Genomic DNA, 23,683 nt, shown 5'->3' with positions numbered 1-23,683 from the left:
TTTAATTGCAGCGAGAACAAACGAACACAGGCACAAAAGCTTCATTTCAAGTCTCTAATTTTGTACTACAAAAGAGTAAATGATGAGAGAATGCACTAATCTACTGAACTGTAATTTAGAGGGTATCAAAAATCACTGTATACGGTACTTAATGTAATTGCATGTCTAAAAAAATGCTCTAGCACATGATACATCCACATAGGATAATCAACTGCTCTTTTGTCTATCTTTAATATTTGTATTATTATTATTTAACGAATATCATGTATAATTGTAGACTGACTATAAAATCCGTGCTAAGTACCAAAATGAAAATGTTGATAAAAAGTTCAGATTTTACTTCAGAACTGGCAGCACATATACCCACGCTCATTCTTCTGGCGATTATTTGAACTACTTCCACAGTGAATACTAGATAGCCTGTTGTTCACTGAGCAGTGTTTAGGCACATAGGCCACATCTTAACATTAAACCGAACTTTTTCCATTTTTGGCACTTAGCACGGATTTTATTCTAGTCTACAATTTACGAAGTATTTTGACAAAAGCGGAATTTCTTTCTTTCTTATGGGCGAGTTTTCATTTACCTTGTGAAGGGACTTTTCTCCTTATTCCCAATGTAACACGGCCATTAGTCGCTGCTTTTCCCATGAGCTGCACTACATGATGATGAGATGTACTTAACACAGATTGTCCGTCAACGCTCACAATCTCATCCCCTGTACATAATCGACCATCGAGATCAGCAGCTCCACCCGGAACAATATGGCCGATTGATACCTGAAAGCAACAACTGTGTAACCACAAATAGAAGAAAAACAATTCGCTTAACACAATAGAAAAATCGTTAAATGGAATTCGCACAGGTAAATGAAAATATTGTTTCACGGAGCAATATAAAACTACTAAATCAAGAAAGAAGAAAAATTATCACTATATAAATGAATAATAATAATAATAATAAGTCTAACACTCACTTGAAGAATATGAAAAAGAAAACCAGTTGGCGAACAGTTTTATATAGCAATAAATTCATCAGTACTTTAAAAAACTACGTGGCTAGAAGACCTAAATTTATTTTTCAAAATTTTCCTCCTAGCAGAAACAATGGTTGCGAGTAGATTAAGATTTCTTTCCTTAGATGTTTTTGTTTTATAACAATAGTAGTCTTGATATAACTAGTACCCAGACCTGAAGTATATAAACGTCGACAGATCATTTATTGGTACATTACATGAAATTGTTCCACACCACTTTTGTTCTCAATGGTGTGTATGTAACGGATTGAGGAAACCTCAGTGTAAAGAAAATTTGTGTAGGAAATACTGATGTAGGAAAATGAAGTCCATGGAAAATTTGGTGTATATAAAAAAATCTACAAAAAATGAAATATGAGAAAAATCTTTTATTATTATGTAGCATACTGAATTTGAAGCCTACATTCAAAATTCCTTGAAATTTTATTAGTATGTTTTGGTTTGTTACGTTGTAGCGATGCTATCTTTTTCTTTCTGTTTTTACCATACTGTGTAGTAGAATTTTGCTGGGATGTAATTTATTTGCACTAAAAAAGGCTCTAATATTTGTTTTTGCTGTAGTAATTTCCATACCCCGTTCTAATGTTAATTTTACTTTTAGTAAGTTTCGTACCAATAAAACAATAATATTTTTAGTTGTTCACGCAGTACTAGTTTTCCAATCACTTCCGTTACACTCAAATTATTGTTTGGGCATCATATCCAGGGATTCTTTCAGTATTCAAGACATCCTCAACCGATTCAATATAATTCTTAACTTCTTAGTCAAAATGAAATGTTTATGCAGGCATGACTAAGAGAGGAGACGACTTTGGGCTTACTACGCTCTAGCATATATCATTTCTTTAACAGAAAAGTGTAAACTAAAAAACAATCAACCTTTTAGGGGAGTGAGTTGAAGATTGACACTTCTGTAGGTTAAGAGGGACGGACAAATGACAACTGCTCTCTGGCGGGGAGAGGGAGCAAGATGTGTACCTCCATCTGTGATGTTTTCACACAAAACTCTCCAGGACTTGAACACCGTACCTTAATATGGGTCATTTTTGAGCTGCGTCACCTTTCTATTAAGAAAGCGATATGGTACATAAGAATTCAAAAGTTTACATGCTGAGTAAATTTATCGATCCCACAAATACAAGCATGAAAGGTTACGATGCAAATTCTTTCTACAGTAAAATTCCGTAGTGATTCGAACATAATACCATAAAAATGTCAAACAGAAATATGATCCATTATACTTTCATCAGCTTTTAACACTTGAAACCGATAATCATAAACATGATAAATACGATGCACGATAACGCAAATGTTTCCAGTCAGTATTGGTGTTAAGGAGAATATCTTCCTTATATATCCTACCTAAGTTTTACGTGAAATTTTAGAATTTAAAAAAATATGAAATATATCTGCTAAATATGATGTATCAAACTCACGATATCAATCATTTTTTAAGGAAAGATTCTGAAACACGCAACAAATAGTATGAAGAAAACGTCTTTGTTTCATACAATTCCAAAAGAGTGGACACCTTTTTCTGTAGTAAGACGGATACTTTACCGAAAGTAAGTTTACTTATGCTTGCAGAAATCTCAGTATTTACAAATTAAATGTGTAAGAACTATCAATAACCTGAAAGATACCAAGGAACATTAAAAAAAAAATCTATAATCTATTGAGATTTCTCACCACAAATCCTACCTGCGAACCCTCTTCAGTTCCTCCCACTATTCGAAATCCAAAACCAGCTTCCTGTCGAACAAGCGAGACCACAGTTTCTACCCATTCCATTCCAGGCCCAGCTGCGTACACTCGGACTCCTGGCCCAAGTCCCAGCCATCGTAAATCTCGCGAATACCTAAAAGCAAACACATCTCTATTACTAATTTTACATATTATATATATATATATATATATATATATATATATATATATATATATATATATATATATATATATATATATATATCGTATATATGTATATACATACTTAAAAAAAGAAAGAAAAAGAAATGGCCACGCATCTCAATTTAAAGCACTTTATACTAACTCGTACGAAATTTTATATCCAAGAAACTCATTTTTTTTCTCCTTCAGACCTTTGTTGTAAATTTCATTATTAAAATATTGCCCTTCTGGTCATGAATATGCCTATAAAAGAAAGATGTATGGCCAGATTTTTCTGAAAATGACTGCACGTGTTTGTTACACGTGACACAAGGTCATTTTAGTAATCCATAAAACCTAAACTACATTCATTTGTGTTAAAATTTAAAGGGCTAAGGTCGACCAATCTGCTTTCAGCTGGGCTATCGCAGCTGAGACACTGACTTTCATCGTTGCTGTTAATGGTTTCTATAGCAGATTTCTCTTAATTAAAATAGGTCCCCAATTGTCTGATGATACTGATTCAATACCCAAAACACATTAACCTAATCCAAACTATGGGCAATAACCTTCTTTTTACACAGCAGCACTAATAGTTAATATTCTTAGCAAAAGCAAAAATGTCAAAAATTATGTTCACATTAAAACGTGTACTATAAAGGTAACGAAGAAAGTTATGTCGCTTTTTCACCCACCACCTTCGAAAATCAATACATCACTTAAGACGTACCTGAAAGATTAAAAATAGTCCATATCAGCATGGACGACCTTCTGCCAACGTTCTGGAAGGCCATGGATTCCGTTTGTGAAGGCCATGGTGCGCCGTGAAGCGAAGAAGGTATCAAGTGCATTTTGCACCTCTACTAGGGATTTGAACTGGCGTCCTCTTAGGTGATTGTCCAAGGAATGGAATAGGTGATAATCGGAGAGTGCAATATCCGGAGAGTATGGCGAATGCAATAGTGTTTCCCATCCAAGGCGTAGAATTCTGTCCCGGATCATCCTATCTACGTAGGACTTAGCGTTGTCCTGTAACAGAAGGACTCCTTTGCGATTCAGAAGTGCTGGCTTCAGAGTTTTGAGTTTTTCTTGAACACGGCCCAACCGCTGACAGCACACAGTTACATTAATGCTCCGACTAGCTGGTAGCAATTCCCGATGCACGATGCCGCGAGCAGTCCACCAGACACACACGGGAGGGGTGGCCTTCTGGTTCAGTGCTGGCTTCGGCTGTTTTGGAACTGGTTCATGGGATACTAACCAATGATGATGACACCGTGGAGCTTCGTATAAGACCCACTTCCCATCACATGTCAACACCCTGTCCAAAAATGGCTCCTTCCTCAGACAAGACAGCAAAGAAACACAGGTGTCTGCTGGAGTTCTGGCCCGGAGTCAAATCATGTGGGACCCAATTTATAGTGCTTCCCAAGTTGATAGAGGTCTTGCCGCATGGTTTCTACACTTACAGTGAATTGTAGGCTCAGTTCCTCACATGTTTGGCAATTGTTCGACTCAATTGCTGTGATCTTCATTTTGTACATGTATTGGTCTTCCGGCACATGGTACGTCTGCGAGTGTTTCGTCACCGTCCTTAAACTTGTTAAACCACCGCTGCACTGTCTGCGTAGTCACGACACCCTCACGAAAGGCCTGGCATATCTTCCGCCCCGCTGCAGCGGCGTTTGACTCCAGTTTGAACTCGTACAGCATACACGCCCTTATGACGCTCTGTGGAGGTCCCATGTTCATTCTGTTCTTACGCAAGTTCATGGTGTAACTGAGCTGCCACAACCAGATAGTATGTTGGATACACCCACACCAACAACTTGACCTTATCTCCATACGCATTCAACTCATCATGTGAGGGTCAATTGAAGACAGACCGCCACAAAAGACGACAGAATATTCTTGGTTACCTTTATAGAACAGCAGAGTTATTAAGGAAACCATCACAGTTCAAAGTGAACTGTGAAGAAGTAAAACACCCTCGTATGTTCAAAGTGACTACCCTATAATATATAAAGTATTCTTTACCAGTGATTTTTGAATAAATTAACTAATTACTCTTTTTCATTCTTTCAAAGTAAACTCTTTACACGTTTTTGTGGACATTGATTAGCAGAAAATCTACTTTGGAATAAGACTGTGGATTTAATCTTCATATGACAATTTATTAAATATATATATATATATAAGTTAGCTCTCTTTCTGTGAGGAAAAGAGAAAAAACTTCGCACATAGAAGCATTCTTACTATTTTTCGCTTCTTACATAATAGCACGATTATCTTCTTCTATTAGATTCATTTTCTATTGTAATCTATAGTACAGTATAAATATGAAGTAACACTTCGAATTTTAATTTCACTTCCCACTTTTACACGAAACTGAAGTTTGAAAGTTCTGCGTAATTTAGGAAAGTTATAAACCGCAACAAAGAAATATATGACTGTTGCACACCAACATGGGAAATCATTTTAGCAACGAAAATTTAATTTAGGACGGTCTTTGAAATAATAATTATTAAGAACAGCTGCTAACACTTGTTATTCATTTTCATCTTAAGACAATGAGTAATTAATAAAAAAAATGACTAAAACAAAACTGCATGTGATCTTGGACAGTGCACCAGGAAACGTTATGAGGTGAATGCATGCGTGAGAAATGTAAAATTACTCTGTAGTAAAGTTGCCAATCGTCCTGACTTCATCGGGACAACTCTTGATATTCCATCTTGACCGAATTTTGAATCGAATTTTTCGAATCAAATTACTCATATCAAATATTGAGTTTTCATGAAACCATTGACATGAATCACTTAATACTGATATTGAATAGAAAACCAACCCCTATACACGGAAAAGAGATTCAGTTTACAGTAAACACAAACTGATACTGACGGGGCAAGAATATTTGTAAATGAACGATGTCTGTTACAGAGAGGCAACGCAATTTTAGATTATTCACAGCTCATGTGGTAATTGTCTCCAACGTATAATAAATACATTAGTCATAAATTTAAATAGAGAGAGTAAATATCAAAAGTCCGTAGTCAGTATTTGATTTACCGGGAAGATGATGAAGAAAATCTCTGTAGACACACAAAAGTATCGCTGGGGGAGAGGTTAATATCGGCGCGTACCACATAATATATTGAATATGTAGCAATTTTCTTCTCAATTACATGACATACCCATATAAAAATCCCTTAATTCGCAAACTGCCTGTACTAAAAGTAAAAGTAAAGCAATAACAACATGCAATCTTCTAGTTTAGCTTCCAACTCTCCTGTGTAATGGTTTACCAAGTCACTGGCTCATGACGGACATTTTGTGGGGAAGAAATTTTCTGTGCTAAGGATGAAAAAAAAAATCCTGTTCGTTCTGAAGAGGTTACTAAAATGCTGTGTGGAGAGGAGACATAATTCTTCTTCATAAAAGAGGTCATAATATTATAAGATGTTCTGACTCATAATAGTACATACATTTTTTTCCCCCCCGCCGGGACGAAGAAGTCCCTATTAGTAAGTTGTCCGTTGAGGAAGGTTTCACTTATGACATCAAAGTGTACAACTTCCGAAGGCATTAAAGGGAAATATTCAACATACAACAGACGGCCGTTTTATTTTGAAATCTTGTAAAGCACCAAATCTGTTTAATACTTTGGAATTTCTATTACCAGTTCTAGTATAGAATACTGCAAGCTGAACGATATCTCTTTGCTCCTAAATACTTCTGGAAAAGTGAGGACAACTGGCTTGACGTGACGTGAGTGGCAGATGAACTAGTTGTCAAGAACCAAACCTTCAAATGACCTGTATTTCTAGCTGATTGGTTGATTATTGGGTATTTAATGAAGATATCAGCAGATGTTTGTCCCCGTCACGCTGTATTTTTCGGATTTACGAGAACCAAAAGAAAATGTTCCAGACATCAGAAAGTGAAACGAAGTAAAATTTAAGCGAAAATAATGAGAAAACTTACTTTCCTCTTTTTTTCTTTCTTTTTTTCTCTCTCTGTAAACATGTATACAGCATGTATTAGTATCTGAAAGAAGGGAAAAAGCGAAGGAGAAAACTAAGTGTGACCTCACTTTTACTTCAAAATAGTTAGCAATCCTACCCTGCAGTGCCTTTTGCAGCTAGTAGTCCTGAAGTATTGATGCAGAATGACTAGCCTACTACATATAGAAACTAAACCTGATAAATACTGATGACAAAACAATCGGCGTACTACCAGGTGAGTGATGAATGATCATCACCATATCTGACTTTTTAGACTGGAGTTCGTTATCTCTTAATTTAAGTCGACACGAATTACGTAAAGATACTGGGTCAACACTAGAAATTCTGCGCCTCCACTTTCAGGAAGTGTGAGAGGTAAGTTTCCGCATGTCTGCCTTGCTTTACAAGTTCAGATTTGCATTCTTCTCAGCTCCGGCTATAAAGAGAATAAATATCTACTTGACTATGCATGTGTAACACTTTTACATAATTATAATCATGGAAGATAATACAAAGGTTGGGTAAATGTCCAGTGTATTCACTACGGTTTGAATCTCGGTGTAAACATTTTCTCATGGCTAAATGGTTACTGAACGATCTACGTCTTATATAACTTAGAGGATATTAAGAGTTACGCTCTAAAACACAGACCAAACCCAGAAAATAGATAAGTTCTCTACTCACCTAGTGACCGTACTCGGAAGAGGCTGCTCATGTTCGAAGCTGGTGCTTTCCTTTCTCCTGGAGAGGCTATCCGACGTATAATATCCAGATGTAGGGAGAGCTACGGAGCCTCCAAGAATATTTTGTGACTGCGTGTTGTATCCTGAGTTTTGATGTGGATAACCATAGTCCTTGTGAGGTTGGTATCCCGGCTGCGCATCACTATAACCGTAGCCGCTGTAACCATGTTCGTAAGTGCCACTATATCCATTGTAATATGGATGATAAATATTCGAGCCGAAATAGTCCGTTGACGGAGATCTGTTGTTCGCATGGTTAACGTCCATAATGTGTTGATCAAAGACACTCGGTGACTGCGGAACATTCTCACTGTAAGAATCGCCACTTTTATAATCACACTGTCCTTGGGACCGGTTCCAATGATCCTTTTGTAACTGATCTAATTCACTGTTCATTCTAACTTCTAGTTCATTTCCTGGACTCCTACTTCGCGAGTAGTCCCCCCGTGAGTTATCTTGTAAGCACGTAGAACTTAGCTGATCAGCTAAAGATGAGATAGGACTTTTTGAAAATTCTCTTGCACTAGTATTGTATGGCGCAGAATATGAAAACGACCCTTTGTAAGTATCATAAGGAGATGTTGGAGAAGTAGGACTCTGAGGAACCGCCATTTTGTTTGCACCGTTCTCACTACCACTACTCACTTTCCCTCTTCCAAACTGATTGACGTTTGATTTCGAAAGATCACTATGACTAAACTCGACACCACTACCCTCGGAAGGTGTCCAAGGCCTCTGACTGGAAGAAGTAGTTGGGGTTTTTGGTCGGCTTCTCGTATCTACTAACGGCGTTTTTGGTCTATTTGGTATTACTTCTTTTTGTTGTGTACTATAGAGCTCTGCTGTTGGAGTCTTACTCCTATACAGCCCAGGTACGGATTCTTTATACACACCTTTCCTCGGACTCCCGGGGTCCTCCTTTTTCTTCGGTTTATTTTTCAGAGGCGAACCGACACCTCCACGTTGCACTGTCACCATTGCTTCTTGGTTCCTTTGACAGTCTTTAAGTACTTGCACCACTTCACTATGAGACATGTTTCGAACGTTTATAGTGTTTATTTCCACCAAAATATCACCTTCCATTAAGTTTTTACACCTTTGACGGTCCAAAATTTTCTTTACCTTTTGCCCATACGCACTATCAGCTATTGTAAAACCAAACCCCATGGCACCTTTAACAATAGGTATTGTTAAGAATTCAGGTTTCCCTGGACTGGAATCCAAAAATTCTCCCATACCCAGGGTATTTCCTGATGTATCACTTAGCAATAAATCAGTACTACTCGGACGTTGGATATTTTTCACTTTCTCTGAACTACACAAGTCAGGCATAGATTTCACTGAACTGTTCACCATGTCTTCTGAGCCGTTATGCAGATTTGCAGTTTCGGAGGATACATTCATCAGATTGTAGTTTTCGTTTTTTAAGTTTCCGTCTCTATCAATGAACACACTGGCATCGGCTGCATCTGAAAATAAATTTAGAAAATAAGTAAGTAAACTAAACAACTACCAGACACAACGATACAAAAAACACAAATGCTGAAATAATTTCTCGATATACAGTATTTTGAACGAAAATAAATCACATGGAAAAGGAGTTTCCTTCACAAGACTGTACATAAAATAGGTAACTAAAAACAAAATAAATCATTAGTTTTACAATGCGCAACTGTGTCTTGTACCTTAACAGTGTACAACAATTAAGAGATTAAGACAAACTACAATGAATCGGCCACAGGTTCTACAAAAAAAAAAAAAAAAAAAAAAAAAAAAAAAAAAAAAAAAAAAAAAAAAGCCCAAGTGATACAGGTGCTTCCTTAAGAGGCCCCATCACGGCGAAATTAAAGTACCGCTAATTTTCCAGTAATTATGTGATATCTTCAGATAAAAGATAATCAAAAAGTGGAACAAGAGCTCGCTAAACAATATTATTTTACATGAGATACCGTTATTATGACTCACTTATCTGCTTTCGATTTCCTGCTATTTACAAAATCGGCATTTATTTTCGCGTTTCGAAATGGCTGCAAACGGAAAGTTACTAGGTGACTAGTGATAACGGTAGGTACCTCATTCACCTTTATCTATTTTCGATTATATTTTACCTATTTGAAGATATCACATAATTATTGTAAAATTAGCGGTATTTTAATTTCGCGGTAATTAGGCCTCTTAAACTTGGACGGTTCAGTTTACTGTTGTTTAATTTACCCTTATTTTTTCCCTACCTAGTTGATGAAATGTTCAGCGAAGGAGCTTGTAGTGTACCTTTCTTAAATGTGTGAGAGATTATGTTTCCAATATTTTCTGGTATTTTCGCTGTTCCACAATCTTCTATTTTCCGTTCGGTACACCTTTGTTCCAAAAAAAGTGGTCTGTTTTTAATACATTTTTGTTTCATTAAATGCCCTGCCCGCTTTGCTAGTGGTCAGCGGACGGGCCCCTTGAGGTACGAGATCCCGAGTTCTGTTCCCGGTGAAAGAGCCTCAAAATTTGAACATATTACGTTGATTTGGTTTCCACCTTATACTACTAGTCCTTTCTGACAGCTCGCTGCGCGCACGTGGTGCTTAATGCTGTATTGTCAGCTTTTGCGTTGGGTATTGAAACACAAAATTATTCACTGCAAGTAAATCTTTTATAAAATTAAATGACACAAAAGAGAACTAAAAAGAATGCTCTCAATAACCAACAGGTCCACTACATAAGTTAAAATTCGACTAAACCAATGTGCATTTTTTTATATATTCAAATTGGTAACATGCCTAAAAATGGTGGAATGTTTACCATTGCAGAGCAAGAGAAGTGAGCAACTACAATTGGTAGAATGTGCTGTTGTCACAGAAACAGTTCTTGCCTGATTGTTATGATCACGTGCAAGAAAGAAAAAAAAAAAAAAAAAAAAGCAACTGTCAGAAAGGACAAGATCAAACGGATTGTAAATTGAAGTTCCATCTCTCATATACCCTCGGAGCGGAAATGAGACGGTAACTTCCAACTAACCAATACTTCAATAAAGATTTAATGTAGAATCCTAACTACTTTCTGATGTTTTGATCAAATGTATGTTTATACGTGACTTGAAACGTGAGAGAATGAAAATAATAATAATAAAATAATGCTGAATAATGAACTAGAGGAAATGGGAATACTGTAAGACAAGCTACGCAAAGCCACCTAGTATCACAAATCTTGCATTACGCACTTCAGAACTGAGCTTGCGACTTATGCATTCTGGAAGTAAGCCATCACAGTTCCCAATGTATTTAGCTAGTTTTAGTAGAAAAAGAACGATGGAGTAACATAGAACAACTGTCCAGTATCATGGTGTTCCCGCGAGTCTAGTGTTTCAGACTTTTATGTTATTCTATCCTTTACCTGAGACTTGTAAAAATAAATAAAATTTATAACCTCTTTGTAAATAAATAGGCCTTTCCGCAACTCAGATTAAAAATCAGACTGAAATGCTTCTTTTAATTAATTAAGATTAAAAGTCATTGATGAAATGAAATAAGAGAACAAACAAATCAAAGACGGATCGTAGACTATCCAAAGAATTTGTTTCGATCAGTAAAATGTATGTAACTAATTCTAAGCAATAGTTGGCTTGTAGTTACAACAAAATGATTATAAAAATGTAATTGTCACAGTGAATACGTGACTGACTACAACATTCGTAATGTATGCTATATTCCTTGTACTGTTACTGTATTTTGTATTATTATAGGGTAAATTTGAAAAAGAAATCCACTGATAAATTAGGAACGTACACCATTACATTAAAAACTTTCAGGACGTTACTTGGCGTAGGTTTTTCTATAAGATATTACAGGTTATATTCCAAAGAGTACGATTATGAAATTACGAATACTTTCTGAAAACCAATGAAGTACATACCCGGTGCATTGACAGCCACAGTGGTTACCACTTCGGTGTTGGGATCATTTGGATCGAAAGGAAGAGGATAGCCTCTGCAAACTTCTAAACTCACGGTTTCTCCTGGAGTTATGGACTGGAACATACTCACCATGTCATGATGAGTAAATCCAAGCACGCACGTGTCATTTACACACACAAGGACATCACCTGGGAATAAAAACATCAATTGTATCACTAATGTATGGGTAGCTTTTATGCTGTTATATTAAAGAAACTTTACAGGAAAGAAATAAGTTATTTTCGAACTACTATTATTAAGGAGCCATTTTTAATTTAATGCTATAATTACAGGATGACTTCCTTCAATATGTACTAAAAACATTTGTATATTTCATTAGTGTATAAGAACTTTAACAGACTGACTTATGACATGAGTACTACGATCAAGCTTAAAACTAAGGACTCTCTCCAAAATGGCAGGATATTCTGTGTCTTATTCCTTCCTTGGTTACAAGTACCAAGTTTGTCATATCAAAATTGAATAATAGTTTGAGGCTATTTTCACTTTTATTTATGAAAAAATCAATTGTTTACGTCATCAATTGTTCAATTGTAAAAATCAATTGTTCAAGTCATGTAGTACCATTATAGAAATGATATGAACAATGACAATTAATACGTGGGTAAGTAATAAAAAACAGATATTAAGTTTTATTTATTTTTGTATATAACTCTTGAACCACCCGACTGATCTTGATCAAATTTTCGACATAGATGAGGTTCGGCCCTGGAAATTTTTAAAATATATTTTCACTTTGACGGCAGAACCTAGGGGGGAGGAGAACGGAAGATTTATATATAAGCATAAATAAAACTTTAACTCTTGAACCACCCAACCGACATCGATCGAATTTTCAACATAGATGACGTTCGGGCTTTGGTTAATTTTTATCATTTAAATTTGATGGTGCAACGTAGGGATAGGGGAGAGGAGGCGGAGATATATATGTAACAATAAAAATGAAAGTGACTGTCGTTGTAAGTCCACTCTTAAATCACCTGACCTATCTCGATCAAATTTTCAACATAGATGAGGTTCGGGCCTGGGATGGTATTTATCTATTCACTTTGACGATAGAACTTAGGGGAGGAGGTGGAAGAAGTTGAGATATAAGTAAAACTTAATAACACTCGAACAAAACGATCAATCGGGATCAAATTTTTAACGTAGATGTGGTTCGGGCCTGAGATGTTTTCTATCATTTCACTTTGACGGTAAAACTTAAAGGAGGGGAAGGAGAGGGATATATATAAAAATAAATAGAACTTAATAACTCTTGAACCACAGGACCAATCTCGATCAAATTTTCAACCTAGATGAAATTCGAACATGAGATGATTTTTTAATATCACTTTGACGGTGTAACTTAAAGGAGGGGAAAAGACATTTACAAATGATTGAAAATGACCGATATCAGTGTCGAATCTATAGTTTTTGAGGTCGCTGAGTTGAATAGTGACACTTCTGATGCCTTTGAAATACAAATTCAGTCCCGCAAATTGCGGGAGGGGAGGGGGATATATAAAAATCATCGAAAATGACCCATATCAAGGAGCGCTTAGTAATAGTAAAAAGTGACTGACTAACGAAACATATTTTTTTCTTAATTAAACCCAGCAAAGCGGGTAATTGATGCTAGTTAATAATAAGTTATGATTTAACAAAGAAAGAAAAGAAACACACATCTGAATCGTTTCACATCAGATCATTTTCTCACACAATCAGGGAGTCTTAGAAAGTTATGGATAATAGAATAACATTGACAACTTCAAAAGAAAATACAGGATATTCTGGAAACAGCGATGCCTCATTACTTTATCCATCACTGTCATTTACAATGCCGACTTGAAAACTTTTTTTCTTCTTTTTGGTATTAACTTTAATATTCTATTCAAAACATAGCTATGATATAACAAACTTACTTTATTCATAATTCTATGACGATGGGCTAGTTTATAGGATTTCAAAAATTGTGGGTACTGCTAATTACACAGAATTTAAACAAAAACGTTCAAAAGTACTAATTCTTAATATTATGTGCGTAAGTCATGCTGAAAATTTTCCGATGCTTCCAATTGCTTTGGTATTGTTTTTCTTCTTTTATTGCACAAACAAACCCACACAATCCCAAACCAAAAGGGAATTTTCTTTGTTCTGTAATATCTTCATTAAAAGCCACCAGATTGCATACAATCCATTTAAGTTTTTGAATGTGCTGCTTTACAGAAATTACATAAACAACATTTGCAAACAGAAACTGCAAATCACACTTACCCATTTGCAACTTTCCATCTAACCATGCAGGCCCGTTGGGTACAACAGATTTTATCTGCAGAAATTCTTCTTCTGTGTCATCACCACCAACGATAGTGAACCCTAGGCCTCGAGAAGATTTCACAAGAGTCGTCTGGATTCTTTCGCCTCGTAATTCAGCCGGATTACGTGTAAAGAATGGACGTTCGAAATCTAAAAAAATAAGGAAAACAAGATGTCAGTCAGTGTGTATATGTGAGTGTGGTAAAATTATGTGTGTATATACATATATAAAATATGAGCTTTCCGAATTACATTTTTTTTTAAAGTGAAAAAACGTTGAACAAAATAATAAATAGCAGTAACTACTAATTTTAAATAATGGAACGAAATATTTGCTAAAATTATCAAAATCAACGTAAATCAAGAAATTAAAAACTTTAGAAATGCAATATCAGGTATCATTTAGCTGTCAAATTACAATAAAATCATTTTATACAATAATGCGTGAATTTAAAAATAATAATAAAGTGACGAAACAAAGTAACATATGTTCTTCCATCACCATATCTAGAAATATTAAAAGCAAACGCCTCATACCAGAACTACAACGATCAACGGGACAAAAAAATGTAAAGATAAAAACAAAGCGAACCAGAATAACCCTACGACAGCACCGTAGCAGCTAGCGTGTTAGTAATTCCCAGAAGAAAAAAGAAACAGAACGCGTTAAAGGAAAGTAACCAGAGGATAGGTATTCCCCCATTCAACTCAGGAAGCACCTACATTGGAATTCAAGTTTACGTTCAAGCATTAAGGTATTAGTTCTAAAACTAGTAACCAAGTTAGCCAGGAAATACATGATAATGTGTACCTTCAGTCATGTATTTTTGAGCCTTTAATTTTGTATTCATTAATCCATTAATTTGACCTTCACTATTCATTCTAAAATAGAAGGGATTGGTCATGGTTCTCGGGGCATGGGGTAAGGGAACAAGGGGATCAATGATGTTTGTGCATTGAGAAGTTTGTCCGTAAGTTAAATTTGGTACAGAAAATGGAAATGTGAAAGGTCTCCCCTTCAAACCAGCTTCTATCATGCTTCCACCAGCAAACGATTTTAGGGGCTTACTGAAAAAATACGACCGCTGAGGTAACATAGGATCAGTAACGGTTTCTGAAACAGGATTGGCTGAAGTGAAATTATAATAGAGATACTTAAAATTGTCATCTAGAGAATCTTTCTCCCATGTTCTAGCTACGGTTTCCCAACGGCAGCCTCTCAATTCTGACTGGGTAGCAAAAATACTTCTATGAGGTGACGGTACGTTTTGGTAGTGGTACGTCTTGTTGGCTGGTATATCTGGTGGGAAAAAGGGAAGGGCAAATCTAGGAACAATAGTCTGGTTTAAGGAAGGGCTTTTGATTTCTGAGAGATTTTGTGGAGGTAATGAAGATAACGTGTTCAAGGGAGATTTGGTTAACTTGGACGTTGCATGAATAGTGGCAGTGCCTGCTTGTGCCGAGCTTCTGCTTTCCCGTGGTTTAACATAGGTGTGCTGTGCCTGAACATTCCGCAACACATCTTTTCCTTCTGTAGCCAAGCAAGGTATACAGGTCAGGTACAAGTTCAACCCTAAAGACCAGAGACACGCCTATCACCAAAAACTCTACACTGTTTTCTTTTTAAAAGCAACATATTCAATGTACATAATAATAATTGCGTTAATGTGGAACTACAAAAATTGTAATCAATAATATTATTTTTAGATATTCTATATTACCATGTTTTTCTTTTCAACACCTAGTTCGGTTATTAATGTGAAAACATACATAATGACTTCTGCAAACATTCAATCGCCACATCATAAAATATTCCCTGATACAATTAATCGAAAACCAAGTAAAATAGAGATTTGAAATTTCGAATGAATCTCAAGCACAACGGTCTCACTCCTTTCTGTGTGTTATTACTTAATAAAACATAATACACTACTACTTGTTCCAGCAGATCTTATTATAAATATAGCAAAGAAACTCACATCATGCAATTTCCTTACTTGGAATAACTCCAAGTAAGTCAGTAATTTTCACTACTCAATTTAAGAAACTGCATTTCCTGTGTTTGAAATAAACCTACGTAATTAGGAGAATGTTTTTTTTATATATTTTATTCACTTATGAGAACCATAAATGATTTTTTTCTTCGAATTATAGACGAGGACAGTTAGACTACGAACTCACAAGCGGATTTTAAATTTCACATTTCAAATAATAATAATAAATGCAATTCTTTGTTAATGCTTATCTGAGTTCTTGTCCAACACAATTCCACATCCCTACTACTTACACAGTAAAATAATGCTGTCATAAGAACTCGATAATAACTTGAGTAAGAGGTTTATCCCAGCATACTTCAGCACTAGTTTTAGACTTAGAAACAAGAAGGCTAGTAAGATTTGAACAAAACCATCGAACTAACTGCTGTGATTCAAGCGACAGAGGCGTCGTGGCTCCCTAGTGGAGTGCTTACCTCTGTTGCAGAGGATCCATTAGACTCTAGGTCTTGTGAGGTTGTGCTAAAAGAAAAAAACATCGTGTCCGTGGGTTTTCTTGAGGTGTTTCTAACTACTCTCTTCATGACACTAGCCAAGCACCTCCTTTTCCATAAAGGGCACAACGACAGATCTCACTTCATTTTTACGCCATTTTGATTCAAGTAATGAATATAGTAGTTACGCAAAGTTACACGTACATAATAGCCACACATACACACACATATATTATACATGTCTTCAGTCATGTTTCTCCGTTTGATGGAGATTTTACTCTAGCAGCTCTGTTCCCATCCAAAAAAGAATTGAAAAAAAAAAATTATTAATGTTAAAATTTTAACAACCATTGGCTGTAACGTAAAGAAGCATATTTTGAGCTGAAATTTTTAGAATTGTTACACGTGTTCCAGATTTGCCTCCGGATTAACCAGCCTTATCGATAGAAATATTAATAAAATAAGAACACAAAACATTTGCAACACAAATATTTCAGGCACTCACTACTTGCAGGGTTTCATAAAGAAAGGAAAGCTATTACATCATGCAATCAACAGCCAAACTAGCAAATTAAACTGATGTTATGCTAACATTTAAAAAAAAAATATAAATAAATAAATAAAAAAAAACTACAGCACCAATAAACACATTAAACAGTTAATAACAAATACGAAAACACAAACTACGCTGAATATAAAACAAAATAAGGCTCTACTACAAGCTTACTGCACTCTACCCAAGCAGTGTGGTTAGTTCTACGTATCTGCGCCTCTTAGTTATGTAGTAAAGTGCATAAAGATCATCAATATTGGACTTACCTCAGAACGCATAGTAATATTAAATTACCGAAAGATTTCTATATGCTCTTCTAACTTTTTCAGCGATTAAATAGAAAATTAAAGTTAATTCAGCTCACATCTCACGTTATTAACTATAATTTCTTGAAAATTTACCGGTATTATTCAGATCTGTGAACTGATTGCCACATTAGTGGAATGACATAAAATTCAAATACTACTGTATGAAATACTATCAGAGAATATTTATTCTAAAGGATTCAATAAAAAATCCTCACACTTCATAGTTTGGTGATGCGTCAACAGAATTACCCTCTCAGAAAACGTTGAGTGTGAAGATTTTATACTGAACCTTCTGATTGTTTCAAAAGGTGTAGTCTCTGTGACTGTACCTCATGTTGTTCTGTCTTTATATTTCGTCATTCTAGTATGGTGGTAACCAGTTCACTCACCTAAAACAGTACCGGTTTCAAAAAATATGGGTTAGTGTCATGAGAAGTTGAGGTTTCGATTCAACCGCTGAAAAAGATAAGATAGCCTATCGAAACCATCTAGTACTTTCATACTATTATAAACTCTGAACTAAGTCCAATATTGATGTTTATACAGGGTGTTTCAAAATAACACCGACAACATTTGGAATTGATTCTTGAAACCAAGATAAGATGAAAAGTATAGACCAACCTGGGTATACAAATGCTTCCTTTCGGAGCTATAGACTGCCGAAAACATAAAAAAGAACTTTAAAGGCCCGTAACTCCAAAACTATGGGACCTACCGTAGTAGGATCAAGACTTCACTTAGGAACTAATATGTGCCCTATCCAAAAATACATGTTTCAGAATCCTAAGGTACTCATGCAACAATTTTCATAGAGGCAGTTTGCCTACGGGTATATAATTTGAAGTACTTACCAACTACATCTATAAAAATTGTTGCAGAAGTACCGCAGGATTCTGAAACATAGATATTTGGATAGCTAACATACTAGAGTTCCTAGTCTTGACCCGACTATGCTAGGTCCCATAGTATTGAAGCTATGGACCTTTAAAATTCATTTTTTTCGTGTTTTCGGCATCCTATAACTCCGAAAGGAAACATTTGTGCACCCAGGTTGGTCTATAATTTTCATCTTATCTTGGTGTCAGGGATTATCTCCCAAACGTTGTTGGTGTTGTTTTGAAACACTCTGTATGTTTCGATAAAATATTTTGAATGAAGACTTCAATGCAAAAGGGGAAAAAAGTGAAAATGTTTACTCTATTTTTAGTTTCATAATGTTTATTTTCCTCAGAACTCTAATATGTATCAATATGTTCCAGCGATTATAACAACAACTAAATATCTGTAATTCTTCTTACGCTATATAATATTATTCTTCAGATATTTATTTGGTTTTATCATTATAATTCCAGTTTTATAACGATATTTTGTACCTTATCAAACTTGGGAATGGGCACAACAAATGACAAGTTTTTACCGATAACCACAACACAGTATTAATGTGCTGAGACGGGACATTAACCTGCAACACATTATTAGTTCCTATCTGAAAAAAACTAAACATGATCGTCAATAAACTATAAATATACCACCTTGACTTGATCCCTAGTCTTCCGTTGCAAGCGCTGCTATCGGTTGAAGGAATTCCACTCGCTTTCTCTCGCTTAGCAACAGCTGAACCCTTATTGGCTCAACGCGTGGGTGTGTGAGGGTGTGAGCTTTAGTTCGCATTTTTGCCACGGCTCAAGACATTTTGGCAGCACAATAACTGTTTTCATGTAGCCAAGTAAAGCCCTTATTTCTTGTCATTTCGCTAGACAATTCTATCTATGAGTAGTGGGACTGGAATAAACAAAGCTAAACTGACCAGAGATCCTCTTCTGAAATCAAGTATGCATTCACGTTCGCAAAAAGTTTGCCCGACTATTTTCAAAAGCTTTGTGGGATTATACGCGTACATAACAGATGTATTGGATGGGATATCGGAAAATTTTAATTATTTCCCATAAGTTGTTCGAGTGATTTTGATGTAACTTGGATTGTGTAGACATTAGACCTTAGGATATGATTTGGTGAAAGTTATTGCTGTATGTCATTTTCTCCCTTGGAAGGTTGCACTAGTTGCCAATAAGGTGAAAGATGAAAATAGGTGCTGAAATTTCTGCATTTAAGAGGTTACAGTGCCCGCCAAACTTACGATAAAATGAAACTTGTTTATGATATGCTTACGTCACATGTCCTTTACACATGAGCCAAAGGTGCCAGTACGTTGGGTTCCTCGTTTGCTGACTTCCCTTCAGAGACGAACATGGCGTGACATGTCAAGTCAACTTGTTGAATCTTTGGACCAAGATGATGAGGATTTTTTGCACGTCTGATAACTAAAAACTAATGTTGAATCTACCTCATATGATCCTGAGACAAAAGAGATGAGCAAGGAGTGGAAGCACTCCCCACCTCCCTTCCTTCCCTGCAGAAGGCAAAGGTGCAAAAGTCTGCCAGTAAGTTTTTCTCTCGTGGGCTCATCCTTACAGAATGTCTTAGGAAGGGTGGTACTGTCACTGGCACATACTACTGTCCACTTCTGAGGAAGTTATAATATGATGTTCAGCAAGAACGACAACAAGATGATGAATCCACTTCGGGATCGCAGTTTTAACAACACACAGGCGTCATAATGGAGTTGGATCAATGGTTTTTCATACAATTTGCATGAGTTCTACAATGATGGCCTTCGACAAGTCAAAAAACAGTGAGAAAAATCGTGAACGGACACTGTGTAGAAAAGTTTAAAAAGAGAACAAAACTAAACACTCTGTGTCTATTAGTTCATGGTGACAAAGCTTTCCGATACAGCCTTGTATTTTCGTTTTTCTCAATTGTATACTGAAAGCCCGTGAAATGCTTAAAATATGCTATAAGGGTTAAAAAAAAATTGTAAGAGGATTAATTACACCATCGGGATATGGTTCGATTGGTAAACCACTGTTTCAATTACTTAATTATTTTTTGAAAATTGGAATTGACTCCCCCTACGAAAATAGACTCCCCAGTTTGATGATCCACTTCTAACATTGATGTAAAGTGTGAAGTTGGTTGTTTGCATAAGGTGGTCTTTGTAGAATCAACTGTTGTCAATGTAGAGATGTTTAATTATATTTAATCCCATCTCCTTTCATTAAAAAAATGAGTTAGTATGTGCAGCAAATAGACATACAAACACATAAACACTAGAAACTGTTCACAGTAGACATAAACCTTGCTTATAAAATATTTTAAATTTTAAAAGCGTATCAACATTACATTATATGAAGTCTTGTTTCCAAAAAAATTGGATACTCATATCTCTGAAAAACCTTGTCGGAAGCTAATCGTACAAATGTGAATCCTCTTTGGCTAATTAAGATCTTTCATTTAAGCCGAAATATTGAATTATTTTACTAACAGATGCAAGAATATGGCCTTTCTAAAGACGGGTGAGTAGCATGACTGCACATTAAAAAACAAAACAGTTTCAGAATGTTCTGCATTAGAATTCACAGATTAGCCCCATCAAAACTCCACAAAAACATCTGATTTTTAGACGTCTGTCCATCCATTTGTCCCAATGTTTGTATGGACACACGAATTGAAGTCACACCACTCAACAGATCGACAGGAAATTTTAAATTTACGGTTCTTAGGAGATTCACCAAGATTTTCTGAACAATGTGAATAATTTTAAAATGCATGACTCTATAGGGTGTCGGTCCCCGATCCCCAGTTTATCGTGCAGATACGTTAACTACTATGACACTCAATCCTCTCCCTAAACAACTACACGCTCTTTCATTTTTCAAGTTGATGCTCAGTCACACAAAAAGTTTTGTTTTTATTTATTTAATACCAGCACAACCAAATAATTAACAAGACTTATCACTAAATAGTTTCTCCTCAATTTCCCTTCGGTTTTAGCCGCACAGCCGATTCATCTAAGCTTTAGGTTTCAAGAAAACAATCCAAATTACAAAAAATGAAATGATTCATATCCTATATTTATGGTTCCTTTGTAGTACTTATAATGAAGCAGAGCCGTAAGTAATTGAACTATACGTAAACATAGAAATATTCGAAAAATTAATACGTTACAATCTTGTGTTCTGCAACTGGATACATGCAAGCTTAAGTTTAGGTTAATAATACGTTCCTGCTGCTTAAGAGAGGAGGAAAAAAAAATGTTTGAACATTAAAAGCACTCGCTACAAGCTACACGAAGCAACATAACTACTAAAAACTGTTTAACAGTTAATCTGTTACACATACACCCTTAAATTTTACAGTATCAAATAAACTTAGTCTTTTTTGTACCTAATGAATATTATCATGCTTCAAGCAAATTTGTCATGCAAATTTTAGAAATCCCATAGGACTTGCAAAATTCCATGCTTATTTTGCATGTACTATCCTACATTACTATATTACTACAATAATTAGTCTTTTTATTAATACAGGATAACGTAATTTTATCTAGAATGAAACCATTTTTGATATACGGCCTCTCATGCACAGATATTTCCGCCTATATATTTATTGTCTCCTCAAATTCAATTCAGGGGCTGCGGTGGCTGTGGTAGAGCGTTCGGTCCCGGGTTCGAACCCAGCCCCCGCCAAGTGAACTTTGTGGTGTACAAACACCATGTGCGTGGGTTTCCTCAGGGTTCTCCCATTTCCTCCCACTTTCTTCATTCCACCATTTCATTCATTACTCATTATCACCGTCTCCTTTAGCCTAACCAGCATAACCGTGGGGAAATAAAACTTTAAAAATTTCGTTTCATTTTTATTTTCAAACAATTCATTTTTTTTTTCTTTCTTCAAATTCAACTCACTTTTAACTAATAAATGAACGAAGTTAGTCATTTCTTACCGGTATATATTTCAATGGGAAAAATTATAGTATGATTCTCATACATATCACTTAGTAAGTCCGATATACCATTTTATTGCTTCAACTCAATCATTTTCCAACGTGTCGCAACTGACCTTAGATACTGTATCTGAATCAGTGACCTGACCTAATATGTCCCGTGGTAAATGTATCAGCATATTCTTACTCCAAAAAAAATTACCTTTCACTATTAAGCACTTGTTCTTTATTTCTAATCCAATGCGCTTTACACGTGCAGACACGTGTAATTTATGGCATACACACAAGACACTAAACATATTATTTTACTTACGTACATGTAAATTTATTACTTAATCTGCGTGCATAGTAATGTGTATGCGTGTAATAGAAAGGAATCCAACCAATTACGTGCATTTTCGCACGGTGCTAATTATCGAGCAACTTTGCACTGTCTTCCTTATCGGATTAATCACTCTGCAGGTGTGATGCATTTTCACACGGTCCACCTGTCAATTATGTGATTCATCCTGAAACCGCTTTCACAATAGGGGGTGGGAGGACAGAACAAATGTCAACTAAGTAAGAACAGAAAAATAGCAAATAAAAGTTAAAATAAACACGAACAATTGAATTCATACTAACTTCAAGCATTTTTCCCAATTGTACACCATACATTCAGATATAGGAACCGCACATGATAAGACGTTGGTTATACCAGCCTCGTATGCACTGACACCAGATATAATAGAGCGACCACACAAGGAACTGTTTACATTTCTTAAAATGTAGTCTGGCCAGAACGAATCTCGAGTGCTGAAAGTGCATTTTGAGCTTGCAGCAATCAATGCATTGCGTGCTGTGTTTCCTAATTCACAGGTTTCCGGCTGCCATTAGCATTTTAGCCATAGCATCTGGTGGAAGGTTTAGAGTTTAGGTCTCGTCGAAGAATACCTCCATAATGAAGATGTACGTCATCATGCTCGAATGTGTAGTGCCTTAGTATTAATATCATCAAGCAGGATCGATGAAGGTTGGCTCATCGTCACGGAGGACTACTGTCCATCCGGCCAGAAAATCGAAGAGTTAAACGATTATTTCATTGAACAATGTATGGACGTTCCAAACATTCAGAGAAATATAGAACTCCAACGGATTAAAGACACAAAACAAACAGCCCAGTGAAGGGTTAGCTCATTAAGTTAAACCGCAGCATATCTAAGAGTACATCACGTATCTTGAAGCTTGCGAATGTACTAAACGCAGATATGACGTCCAGTTTTCATGCTTTTGCAAAACAGATCTTAAATTTCAATCAAGAGAAGCGTAGAAAATCAATTTAAATCCATCTTGACCGCAGAATGCAATTAGTCCTCAAGAAGCTAGGAAATGGCGTGGACTTGAAACAATGTTTGAGAAGCTTCAGCTTAGGGATGGGCACGAGTTAAGCTAAAACTTAACTTGAGTTCGAGTCGAGTCGAAGGTAATTTTCTCGAGTCGAGTTCCGAGCCGAGCCACTGTTTTTGAGGTCGAGTTTCGAATCGAGTCGAGTTTGATAAATAGTTCAATCGTTCAGCTGG

General features: G+C 35.9%; 1 protein-coding gene across 13 annotated transcripts in view; it reads right to left on the bottom strand.

Moving 5' to 3' along the window:
• The window catches only part of Magi (membrane associated guanylate kinase, WW and PDZ domain containing protein magi), a 265,392-nt gene that overhangs the window by 28,186 nt on the left and 213,523 nt on the right, over positions 1–23,683 (bottom strand). For 10 of the 13 annotated variants that reach the window (XR_014131817.1, XR_014131818.1, XM_081761536.1 and 7 more), the window contains exons 7-12: positions 14,741–15,502; positions 13,888–14,079; positions 11,571–11,759; positions 7,612–9,139; positions 2,726–2,894; positions 587–779 (exon numbers count right to left, since the gene is read on the bottom strand). Coding sequence is in view for 11 of the 13 variants with exons in the window: in XM_081761536.1 (XP_081617662.1) it covers positions 587–779; positions 2,726–2,894; positions 7,612–9,139; positions 11,571–11,759; positions 13,888–14,079; positions 14,741–15,502 (3,033 nt within the window). In the remaining 2 variants the exon portion in view is untranslated. The remainder of the gene's footprint in view (positions 1–586; positions 780–2,725; positions 2,895–7,611; positions 9,140–11,570; positions 11,760–13,887; positions 14,080–14,740; positions 15,503–23,683) is intronic. The other 3 variants (XM_081761529.1, XM_081761531.1, XM_081761538.1) reach the window with 2 other exon arrangements.

The sequence above is a fragment of the Thermobia domestica genome, chromosome 6 (assembly GCF_964235325.1).
Source record: "Thermobia domestica chromosome 6, izTheDome1.hap1.1, whole genome shotgun sequence".
Classification (NCBI taxonomy): Eukaryota; Metazoa; Arthropoda; class Insecta; order Zygentoma; family Lepismatidae; genus Thermobia; species Thermobia domestica.
Note: the sequence above shows the minus strand (reverse complement) of the source record. Positions and strands in the feature narration are given on the sequence as shown.